Genomic DNA, 13,441 nt, shown 5'->3' on the forward strand with positions numbered 1-13,441 from the left:
TTTATTACAGTATCTCGTAAAACACACAATAGTCTATTTAGTTTAAATTTATATTTATATGAAATTTATTTAGATAATTCTTACACCTTGCTAAAAAAGTGAGAGTATGTAATTAGCCAAGGACAGAAAAGAAGTAAAGACAACTAATATATTATACAGATATCTGTTTCATGACTTTTCCAAAACTTTGTGGGTTTTTCTGATTTTCCTGATTCCAGGCCTGGAAAATGCCATGCCAAAATTCTATGACTTTTCCAGGTTTTCCATGATCGTATGAACCCTGACAGTCAAGTTTCAAACAGAAGAAGTGAAATGTTACAATTTACCCTATAGGCTGGCTCTGCACTGTAATTGCAACTGTGATTCACAAGTGTTTTCTGTTTATTTGCTTTTTGAATTGCATTATCTGACCTTAATCTCTGCTCTTTTTGACTTTTGAACTCTATAGTTTAACAAAGTGACCTATGATATTTTAGTAGTTTGAAATATTACAATATATAAGAAATAATGGTAACACTTTACAAAAAGGTTGTGTTAGTTAATGACAGCTAGATCATTTACTGGCATAAACAAACAATTAACAATACATTTATTACAGTATTTCTTCATGTTAGTTAATGAAAATTCTTTAGTTTATTGTTAGTTCATGTTAACTCACAGTGCAATAACTAGTGTTAACAAGCAATACTTTGGATTTAAATAATGCATAAGTGAATGTTGAACTATGATTAATAAATGCTGAACAAGTATTTTTCATACTTAGTTCATGTTGGTAAATACACAAACTAATGCAACCTAATTGTAAAATGTGACCAAAATAACAGAGAGAAAATAACTAAGACTGTAAAATAACAGAAAATGTACTGGCAGTTTATTACAGATTATTGTAAATCTGTAATCATTTAAAACAACAATCCAGACAATATATCACTGTAAACTATTCCACCAGGGTGAGATGTAACATTATGAAATAAGAATTCAAAATTTTAACAGTGTCTTTGAAAGCTTTTTCTTCAACACTGAGTTGTCAGTGTAATTCAGGTTTGTCTCTGTGTTACAAAGCAAGCTGGAAACAATGTGTAAATGTGCATCAGCTTCAACAATTGAACACTATTAGTGTTCGAAGGTTTCAAGAACCCACAGAGGACAGATCAAACACAGAACACAAACACCTTGGGTTTTGAGGTGATTCTCTTTCAAGAGCTGTATAAATACTGAAATTTAATAATATAAATACAACTTTAAACTTGCTTGGGAAACACTTCACTGTTTATACTAACCAGGACATTTGTTGTTACTATTGACTCAGAGTATTGCCATGAATTTGCTCACCTTGCAGCCAACAGCTAAAACATTATCACCAACAACATACATCAAAAATATATACAGACACACAATTGACATCATATAACTTTGATTGGTTTAACTACAAATCAGGAATTGCTTTATAAAAAATTATTTGATTAAAATATATTACTTTTTTAAGCTCAAATGTAGTTTTTCCCTGTTAACATCTGCTGTATTTGCCACAGACCTTTTTCATATGTGGCATGAGGACTAATGTGAGCATGTGTAAAGTGAATCAACTGATTTGTAACTAGTTCCTTATGGAGATTTGAAGTGTTACAACTGACCCGTGTTACAGCTATCTCTGGTCTCCCCTATTGGCACACATTGAGAAATAAAGATAAGTAAAATGGGCAATTTCTTCTCCAAAAATTACTGTTGTATAACTATGGTTATAATTAAGAGTTCACACTTAGCTGATGATTGATAAAAAAAAAATTGTTTGGCATGCTGTCTCAGGAGAGAACCCTGAACTAAGATCCCCGAGCTCTGGGCTCTCTCCCATTAGCAGGGTGAGAGGGGAGTTAGAGGGGAGTCGATAGATCTCGATGAACTTCCCTGACTTGTTAATGGCAAATGACAGATTATAGGGATATCTGTACTGCAGCTAATCTATAGTGCCAATTTGGTATAGTCAAATGACAAATATCGCCTGTTTTTGGACTGTGAAAGGAAACTGGGGAACTGGGGGAAACCCAAGCGAGCACGGAGAGAACATGCACACTCTGAACAGAAATCTGGTCCAGTAAGGATGCTAAACCAGTGACGTTCTTGCTGTGTTTGCTAATTACTGGGCCGCTGTGTCTCCCAATCTAGAAAAATGAGGAAGGAGTAGGGGTGGGAGAGGCTATTTTTCCAGACAAAGATACTGAGGTAAGAAACTCTGGTTATTAGTGAGTTAGAAATCGTCTCATTGCTGAATAATGTTTGAGCTAATGAGGACTAGCTGTGGACAATCATAAACACATGCTCCTCATGAAATTAGTTTATAAATAAACTTCACTTTACACAAAGACAGAGGTTTCCCTAGCCAATCCTTTTTTCTTTTATTGTAGGAAAAATTAATTAAGCATGACTTTGTCTAACTAGGGTTGACAAATGGGGTGATGACACAATCGTTTTAAGATTCATTCACTCTGGGACCTGTTTCAGCCCCCCAAAATGCTGAATCCTTCTAGACGAAATGCTGATATGAGTCAAAATATTTACGCATATGCACTGTAAAAATATAATGACAAAATGCCAACACAACAAATATTTTGTTGTTGCTTTAACTTTATTAAGTTAATCAGGTCTCAGCTATTTTTTAAGTTACATAAACATAATATTTTAGTCAATTTGATTGACGTAAGTTGAGACAAGTAGAAAGCTTAAAAATGAGGAAACTAAAAATATTAAGTAAAAATATATTGAATACTTTCTAGTCAGTAGTTCTTTAATTATTAGACAAACCCTTTTGAGCGTGTAGCTTAACATTCCAGTTTTTACTGACTTTGCAAGATAATGAGCTGTTCTAAAGTGACTGAAACAACCAGAAAGCAATCCAAACGAAGACCAAATGGATCAAGAAGCTTTCAACCACTGCAAGAGAAATTGGTAGTTCCAAAGCTATAGAATATTTCATCATTACAATGACCCTGAATAAAGTCCCTTAAGGACACTTCCTAATTTTGACTGCTGTAACCTTCGGACATTTTACTCTTTCTTCATATAACGATTATTGCTGTTCTCTCTCTCTCTCTTTCTCTCTCAATAAATATTTTTTTAAGTGCCTTGGTTGTTTAATGCTGTCACTGTTGTAGCATGCCATAGCCACAACTGAAATTCCTTAAAATGAAAACATAAAATGATTTGTCAATTGTACCTTATTTATGAAACAAAAATTTTTAAAGCGTTATAAATCATATTGTATTTTATTCTGTTTTTTTTTTTTTATCTCCATTGTATATATAATAGGATTTCAGAATCAATATGGAGTCTCAGCAGAAAACTTTAAGTAGGACAAAAGTCACAGATACACAGAATGACAGTCCATCTAAAGTATATACTGTATATCAGCTGTCTTGCGCACAATAAATAAATAATACAATTTAAAAATAATTTATAACAAATGAATCAAAAGATCAAAGGAAAGCTAAAACTCTCATACCTGCACACACGACTCCAGCGTCTTCACTATGACTGCATACTGAGGTTGCATTACGAGAACTGCAACTCTTGAAGGAGGTCTCGTTTCCAATACATCTAAACTTAATCCATGAGACATTACCAGTCCCTTCCCCAAAAATAGCTTGGCCAAGTGCAATAATTGCTCTTCCACATCCCAGCTCACTGCACACCACAGCAGCATTATTGATGTCCCAGGAGTCATCACACACGGTCTCCCACTGGCTATTAGAGTTCTTTACCTCCACTGTCCCAAAGCAGACATCTAAACCATTGACCAGTCTGATGTTCTCAGCTCCTGTCAATCAAGCAAAGAGAAGCTAATTTTAAAATCACGAAATACATAAATGCCAGTACTCATGACTCTCAAATAAAGCAACCTCAAAAATGATCACTGTCATCATTTACACATGCTCAGTATATCCCAACCATCTTTAACTTAGTTTCATTTGTGGAGCAAGAGAAAAGAAAATTCTCCTGGCCATTCAGCTAATGTCTTAGAAGTGAAGATGAGCTGTCAAGCACTAGAAATGTACATTGAAAAAACTTGACTGACTGACTGCATTAGTCATCAGTGTTTCAATTACCAGTGTTTTATGATTAAACTTTTAATACTGTATGTTTCACACACAGAGATATGTTATTACTTCAGAAGACTTGTTGTCAATACAACTTTTTGTTTTCTTTTTATGATATTTTTACGTATCAGTTTCACATATCAGTCATTTATTGTGTCGCCTCCTTTCTACACTCCTAGAAATAAAGGTGCAAAAGCTGTTATTAGGTGGTATACATATGCACAATTGTGATATTATTACAGGGACATTTTTAAGTGTAACATTTAACCCCTTAACTGTCACTGTCCTGATAGAAGGATGCTTAAGTTTACTGTATTGCAATTAAATCCTAATCTAGTCATGAAAAATTTTATATCATTGGAAAGGTATTCTGGATACATATTTTACTCATTAGTTCATTATTTAGGAAGAGTAATTGATCAAAAACATTCACTTACACCCTTCAACTTGTGACCATTTGCGGTTACATACAGTTGACGTCAGAATTATTAGCCCCCTGAATTATTAGCCCTATTTGATTTTTCCCCAATTTCTGTTTAACAGTGAGAATATTTTTTCAACACATTTCTAAGCATAATAGTTTTAATAACTAATTTCTAATAATGGATTTATTTTATCTTTGCCATGATGACAGTTAATAATATTCGACTAGATATTTTTCAAGACACTTCTATACACATTAAAATGTCATTTAAAAAAAATTTAAAACTGCTTTTATTCTAGCCGAAATAAAGCAAATAAGACTTTCTCCAGAAGATAAAAATATTAACAGACATACTGTGAAAATTTCCTTGCTCTGTTAAACATCATTTGGAATATATATATATATAAAAAAAAAAAAAAAAAAAAAAAATATATATATATATATATATATATATATATATATATATATATATATATATATATATATATATATATATATATATATATATATATATATAAAATAAAAAAATCAAAAGGTGGCTAATAAATTTGTCTTCAACTGTATATGTAAACCATTACATTATAGTCTAAACATTAAAAAAAATCATGACAAACTATATATAAATTAAAAGTTCAAATCTGGTGACTGATTTTGATAGATATTACTAAGCATCAGTTATTTATTAATTTGCGACGAGGCTACATGAGATTTGTAAAGCATTACTTTGCTACAGCAACCCACATGTAACAACTGTGCTTAGAGGCTAGACTCAAATCAAGTGTCACCAAACTGCTCATACTACTTTAGAATTTTGACTTTTAATGTGTTTTGGTGTTTCGTGACCCTTTAAATACTATACAAATATTACAAAAACATGTTTCATATTCTTCAAAACGTACACAGAAATAGGGGGCGCCCTCATTCGTTCACTAATTGAAACTGTCATTTGTTTGCCATGTTTGTTACTGCCGCCAAACAAAATCTTACTGAAAGTGAATTTTCTGAGTTATCAACTTTAAATATAAAAATAAAAGGCACATAACTTTTTTATTTAACTATTTGAACTCTAGCTACAATCTGACAAGTGTCTTCTCTAAAATTAGGCCAAGATTAAGTCTGTGAACTAAAGCAAAAATTGGAAATATTCCATCTATTAAATTGAACGTAATTTTTATGCCTAATTTCAAAAAGTGCGGGTGCCATTAGGGAGTTAAATTTGTAGGCTTTTTACATAATCATGTGCCGTTTGTAATCATGTGACAATTCAGACAAAACAGACATCACAACCAATTTTAGTAAGATTTTGATGTTTTAGTTTGTTTAGTTGTTTCTTCAGATTAAGTCAGTTTAATCTACAAAAAAAAAAAAAAAAAAGATTTGGTATGTGATGCTCAATTACGAAGATATTTTTGAGTGAACGATTTCTTCAACAGTAATACAGTAGAGATATTCATGTTTATCAAAGCTTTTGAAATACAGAGAGAATCACTCACCAGTGAACAGGTAATCATTTAAGACCATTGCTGCCAAAGGGAAAAAACAAGAGAGTTGCTTTCTTAGTATAGATTGCATTATAAAGTTTTATGTACAGAATAAAACAAGCAATTTTATGCAGTCTTACAGTACATAGTCCTTGGTGACATACTGTAAATATAAATTTTTACTGCAATCAGATATGTTTAATTCTTTACCAGTGTCCCAAATTTATAAAGTACACACACAATTTTAAAATGACAGTTTTACGTTGATGGTTCATTTCTTAAAAAGTATCTTAAAGTTAAAATATTCTTCACACCAATTATAATGGTTATTTTAAGTTCACTGAAAGGTTATTTGGGGGTAAAAAGCTGAAATGTCACACGTTTACACTATAACGAATGTGAATTCAATAATTTTAAGCAGTAAAATAAAACAATAAATTGTTGGAAAAAAATGTAAACAATTTTTTACCAAAAATGAAATCAAGCAGTGGTCTCAGCATTTTGTTTCTGTCATTGACCGATGTGCGTGGTGTGTATCTCTGCTGCTCTTCTCATGTCTGAGAAAGACTATAATTCACACAGACTCTAGTTCACTGTGAAGAGTATTACAACAGTTCCGCATTTCACTATTCCTGCCACTGCCTCACTCTACACTCCAGCTTCTGAGAAAGTAATCACATGAAATGGCTCAGTAATAGTTTATTTTTGTTTAAAAACAAACCGCAGTGACTGCTGATTACTGTAAAATACTCCTGTACTAAAATATTCAACACTTGTTTTCAGTTCAACTACTAAGCATTTTGCCTTATGAAATCTACTTAAAAGAAGTCAGTTTGCAAGATTTAAAAAAATAATTATAATAATTCATTTCCAGTCTGTTTATATCATTCTACTTTCTACAGAAAACAAAGTTTAATTGTTAAAATAGAATGTCTCGAAGAGCTCAAGCTCTAAACGTGTTGCTATTCTTAGACTCTTACATACTTCACAAACAGAGGGCTTCTGAAACCTGTGGTTAAATGAGTGTATATTTAAAAAAAACCACCACGCCGGCCACTTGAGTTCATTAGAATATGAAAATGTCCAGCCAATGTGCACCCTTTCTGTTCAGCAGAGCTGTTTTGTCCTGTAAGTCCAGTTTGGTTCATTATTATTTTACAAACTCAGATCTACCTAACTACAAAGCTGAACCACCTTACACAGAATTGCCACATTAATGGAAGAGTCATCAGAAAAATGAGAATGAGGAAGAGAGAGTGTGAATAAGCTATACACCAATATCTGCACCCTGAAGTGTCACTTGAAAAAAGTATTCACACCCTTCATTTTTAACAGCCTGTTATGCTGCCACTTTGCTTTTAAATGCTTTAACTGCAGACTGTCAGGAATTACAACAGTTTGTATATGTGCCTACCACTTGTTAAGGTTCCAAAAGTAATTGGACAGAATACTAATCATAAATCAAACTTTCACTTTTTATTCTTGGTTGCAAATCCTTTGCAGTCAATTACAGCCTGAAGTCTGGAACGCATAAACATCACCACACGCTGGGTTTCATCACTGTTGATGCTCTGCCAGGCCACTACTGCAACTGTCTTCAGTTCCTGTTTCCTGCTTGTTCTTGGGGCATTTTACCTTTAGTTTTGTCTTCAGCAATTGAAATGCTTGCTCGGTTGGATTCAGGTCAGATGATTGGCTTGGCTATTGCATAACATTCCACTTCTTTTCCTTTTTTGCATTATGCTTTGGGTCATTCTCCATCTGCACTGAAGCGCCGTCCATTAAGTTCTGAAGCATTTGGCTAAATCTGAGCACATAATATTGCCCAAAACACTTCAGAATTCATCCTGCTGCTTTTGTCAGCAGTCATATCATCAATAAATGCAAGAGAACCAGTTCCATTGACAGCCATACATGCCCACGCCATGTCACTAGTTCCACCATGCTTCTCTGCTTAGGATCATGAGCAGTTGCTTTCCTTCTCCATACTCTTCTCCTCCAGTCACTCTGGCACAAGCTGATCTTAGTCTCATCTGTCCATAAGATGTTGTTCTAGCACGGTAAAGGCTTTTTAGAACTTTAATCTGGCCTTCCAGTTTTTGAGGCTCACCAATGGTTTACATCTTGTGGTAAACCCTCTGTATTCACTCTGGTGTAGTGTTCTGTTGATTGTTGACTCTGACTCAAATACACCAACCTCCTGGAGAGTGTTCTTGGTCTGGCCAACTGTAGTGAAGGGTGTTTTCTTCACCAGGGAAAGAATTTTTAATTCGTCCAACACAGTTGTTTCTGTGGTATTCCGGGTCTTTTGAGGTTGCTGAGCTCACTGGTGCGTTCCTTCTTTTTAGGAATGTTCCAACAGTTATTTTGGTCAGGTTTGTTTTGTTTTTTCAGCCTGATGATGGCTTGCTTGACTGATAGAGACAGCTCTTTGGATCTCACCCTGAGAGTTGACATATTCCAAATGCAAATAGCACACTTGAAATGAACTCTGGACTTTTATTCTGCTCATTGTAATTGGGATAGTGAGGGAACACACACACATGGCCATGAAACAACTGAGAAGCCAATTGTCCTATTACCTTTGGTCCCTTAACAAGTGAGAGGCACATATGCAAACTGTTTTAATTCCTACACCGATCACGTGATTTGGATGTGAATACCCTTAAAATACAGCTGACAGTCTGCAGTTAACATGATGTGCTCTGCCATTGAACATTCAGTGGAGGTAAGATATTTTAGGCCATCTTAATTTGAACCACTAAAGTAGGAACCAATTCTCACATGATGAGGAAACTTTTTTTTTTTTTGGGCAAAACCATACCTTGAAAGCCCAGATAAATGGAGCGATGCAGTGATATTCATCCTTCTGAAAATTTCCTCCATACGCGTATGATCGCAGAGACTCTTCTCCTTCACTTGCTCAGATTGTTCAAGAGGCCAGCTTTTGAACGACTTCTGGGCTGCAATTCTTAAAACATTCTTAAGTCTACCTCATTTTTAAGTTGTAGCTTAAGTTGCACAATGTACAATGGATTTGAAATGAAACAAACAATGTGTGCTTTAAATGCATAGTAAAGTGTTCATGTATTAAAAGCACTTAACATACAGTTGAAGTCAGAATTATTAGCCCCCTTTAGATTTTTTTTTCTTTTTTAAATATTTCCCAAATAATGTTTACCAGAGCAAAGAAGTTTTCACAGTATGTCTGATAATATTTTTTTCTTCTGTAGTAAGTCTTATTTGTTTTATTTCGACTAGAATAAAAACAGTTTTCAATTTTTTTAACACCATTTTAAGGACAAAATTATTAGCCCCTTTAAGCTATATATTTTTTTGATAGTCTACAGAACAAACCATAGTTATTCAATAACTTGCCTAATTACCCTAACATGCCTAGGTAACCTAATTAACCTAGTTAAGCTTTTAAATGTCACTTTAAGCTGTATAGTCTTAAAAATATCTAGTTGAATATTATTCACTGTCATCATGACAAAGATAAAATAAATCAGTTGTTAGAGATGAGTTATTAAAACTATTATGTTTAGAAATGTTCTAAAAAATTCTCAATGTTAAACAGAAATTGGGGAAAAAATTAACAGGGAGGGCTAATAATTCTGACTTCAACTGTATATTTAAAAAAGTTATTTACAATATGGGTAAATATAATGTCACACTTCTTTACACTGTATTGACACTATATTCACAGAAATGCTGTGATATAAAAAACATATAACACTCAGCTGCAGCAAACATAATATGCAAGTAAATTTGAAAACATGTTGCAAATTTCTAGGCTTGTAAAGTGACAGCAAACTCTCAGCTGTGCCATAAAGTGAAGTGGTCAGAAGCATATTGACTTTGACCTATCAGCCTTTGTGGCTGTATTTAATACAAGCTTTCCTGCATGATCAAAAGAAATGGACAGAACTGAACAACTGAAAGAGGCTTGTGATTTTCACAACAAGTAGATAGAATTGAACAAACTAGAGGTCTGTGCATGTCATGTGCATAGTTGCAGTGAAACAATTCACTTTCCACTCTCAGAAGAACATGTAAAAGAGGAAGTCATTTTTGTCCACCGCTTTGTTCAAAGGTTCATGCCAACCGCTTCAGCAGATGTGATGCTGATGCAGAGCTGCGATAAACCATCCCATTTCAGTAAGAAAGTTAAATCATTGGCATGCTAACTCTGAAATGAGGAAAATTCTAGGTTTTGCATTTAAGAATGGAAGGTATGTCAAACTAGAGAAATTAGGGTAAGACAAGCCTGTTTCTGACTCAGAAACTGAGTCAGTTAGCATGGTAGGTTTCTCTATGAACTAGCCCTGGTGTAAAGCATATTTTCTTTGGTAAACCTAAAGTTTCTTTTGGTTCTCTTTTTTTATAGTGAAAGGGATGTTCAAGTTTTTTTTTAGAAAATGAATTATGCATTTAGTCTTGTGTAATGGAAATTCATTTTTAGATGAGCTTTATATGTTAGAAACTTGTCTAAGACTCATTATTACATGTGTGTGTATCTGTGTTCTCCATATGTTCATCATAAAACCTATGTGTACATTTTTTATAGATAACTATATTTCTTTAGGTGAAAGCTTTTTCATTATCCTAAGAAGGATGTGTGGTTGTTATGAGCATATCGCACGAACAGCAGAAGACGCCTGACGTAATTGTAGATGAGGCCTTATTGGGAGTTGACCTCGTAAGCAGTACAAACCAGATAAAAGGGTGAACACACTTGGCTTTAGTATCTCACTCTGCAGAAACTGTTGTTGCTGTATGACTGTGATCTTCTTTATAAAGAATAAAACTTGTAAAAGACATCCCGGGTAAGACTTTGTTTCTTGACCACTGAGAGAGCCTCCTTAGAGAAAATAGCCACTACATCTTGTTTTGGAGAAATTTAAGTAAAATGGAAAATAGAAAACAAGATTAATATGAATGTCTATTAATAAGCACTCCTAAACAATAAGAATTATTATTGTTTGCCATTTTAACCTATTACTTATTCTCTTTTCACCTATGATGTTATAGCAGTGATAAGAAAGATTAACCTTGCATTGACAGCAAACATCCTTATGTTAAGTGCTGTTATGTCCATGGTGAATCATAATATTAGAGCTTTGTTGATCTAGATAAAAGACCTATTTTTTTAGTAAAGCATGCACACAATGTGACACATATCGGTATGATGCAGGAGTGTGCTTTATGCAGGTCAGTGAGCTTGACAACCACATGTAGGACACACTCCTCCTGTCTTAATGCACCAGACACTTTGTTAGAATTACTCTGTTTGTTTATATTGCTACAATTTTCAATTAAAGCACTTCATTTTCACATTGATATTTAATATTTCTTGTTTAAATATACTATGAACAACAGCTACACAAATAATTTTCTTTATTCTCTATTTTCACCTATTTTAATATGGTGTATCTTGTAGCCTTATATTCATGTTTGGTATTATTTTAAATGTCTCTGTGTGATTGGTAAAGTGGTCTTAATCTTTCTGTAATATTTCACTTGTATATGTTGATTTGGGTTTTGGCTTTGGCTTTAGTAAGATCTTTAGAACTCATTACCAGGCAAGGGAGCTTTTGTTGTCGAGAGTTTATGAGTTTATGATTGTTCTGAGTTTAGTAAATAAGGTAATAGTGTGACAAATATCATTGGGTTGCAGCATCTCTGAGACTTATGCTGCAACATACTTCTCTGGTCAGTTAAGCATCTCCAACTCTTTAATTTATCTTTGAGTAATGGATGTTGTATTTTTACAGTATCATCTCTTAATTGGCTTTCTGATGGTTTTATTATGTAATTGGCAGAATACAATTTTACCTGACAAATAAAATGTTAAGTTTTGATTTATTCTGAATTCTCATGAAATCTTTTTATATCCAGTATATTATATTAAGTGGAGTCTGCGCTATATGATTCAACATAGTTAGATTTGATTAATAGATGCATTTGACTGAACGAAGCCGTTTTGGCACGACAGCATGAAGATCTTTTCATCATCTAATCATTGAAATTAGCAAGTTGGGCTTGGCTAAATAGACTATTCTTTTAGGATGAGTGAGCAGTTCACAAGTTACTTCAGAGTGTCGACATACTGTCCGTGAGAAGACACGCAATCCCAAGGTGTGAAACTCTGAGCTGCGTTTGGTCCCTTATAAACGTATAACTGAAGAGTATGGGAACAGATATAAATCAAAACTCTAAATTAGGTCATAAATGATGAATGTCATCCGTTCTTACAATTAGAAATACAGTATAAATTTTACGATTACTTAAAATTGGAGTCAGATAAAATTTGGAGCTCAAAAACAAGTATAAATAAATTCTGATAAATAACACAATTCTTTTCAGAAGCACTAGAAAAGGCTTACATGCAGTTAAACTTCGACCCTGCTGTTAGTTTTGTCATTGGGCTAATAGATGGACTTCTACAGGATAAATGGTCATCCCAACTGAGCCTGGTTTCTCTCAAGGTATTTTCTTTCACTTTTGTCAATTGGTGAAGTTTTGTTCCTCGCTGCTGTGGCCTCAGGCTTGCTTAGTTTGGGACTTGTGGAGCTGCGGAACGGATTTGCTCTTCAGTGTTTGGACTTTCAGCAGTGAAATTTAAACCACACAGAACTGAACTAAACTTCAACTCTGAAATCTAAACTGACACAGTTTCAATTTACTTGAACTTCTATGTTAAGCTGCTTTGGCACAGTCTCTATTGTAAAAGCACTAGAGAAATAAACATGAATTAAATTGAATTATGTTGATAGTAGCTCTAATGCGAGCCAACCTATTGAGAATTGAATGAATTATCATAATTCAACCAAAAACTCCCCATGCCAGTTTTTCCCCATCTCAGGCTAAATTAATTCAGAATTTAAGTTTTAACTCACAGCTGGTGGAATCTAATAATTGAAACAGGCCTCAGGTCAACCATAACTGTTCAAATCACACACATACAGCTGGAAGGGCATGCACTGTGTAAAACATATGCTGAATAAGTTGGCGGATCATTCCGCTGTGGTGACCCCTGATGAATAAAGGAACTAAGCCGAAGGAAAATGAATAAATAGATGAATTTATATTTACCCACACCTGTTAGCTCAGTCTTTTGTGTTGAACACAGTAGAAATGGGGCAGCCACCAAACGCCACCAAAACTAATAAATATGCCCTTGAATAACATTTTGAATTGCTCAACAGTAGTATATTTTGTTTTTCTATTACTGGTCTTTTTTTCCATGTATAGTAGGCAAAAACACAAGCCCCGAGATTCAGTATATAGTGACAAAAACAAAGTCAATAAGTTCACTAAAAAGTACAAATTAAATGACATTTTAGTCAAAGAATATATATATATTTTTAACAGATAACTCAAGCAAATCCACAGCCAGCATCCGTGAGCAACACTTTTACTTCTATCTGAATAAATCGGCA

The 13,441-nt window shown here is 33.9% G+C and overlaps 1 protein-coding gene across 1 annotated transcript in view; it reads right to left on the minus strand.

The window, feature by feature from the left end:
• Positions 1-13,441, minus strand: part of LOC560447 (scavenger receptor cysteine-rich domain-containing protein DMBT1) — a 74,107-nt gene that overhangs the window by 14,398 nt on the left and 46,268 nt on the right. Inside the window, exons 26-28 of the mRNA XM_073945299.1 lie at positions 6,466-6,546; positions 6,009-6,038; positions 3,497-3,811 (exon numbers count right to left, since the gene is read on the minus strand). Coding sequence (XP_073801400.1) covers positions 3,497-3,811; positions 6,009-6,038; positions 6,466-6,546 — 426 coding nt within the window. The remainder of the gene's footprint in view (positions 1-3,496; positions 3,812-6,008; positions 6,039-6,465; positions 6,547-13,441) is intronic.

This window comes from Danio rerio, chromosome 3, assembly GCF_049306965.1.
Source record: "Danio rerio strain Tuebingen ecotype United States chromosome 3, GRCz12tu, whole genome shotgun sequence".
NCBI lineage: Eukaryota > Metazoa > Chordata > Actinopteri > Cypriniformes > Danionidae > Danio > Danio rerio.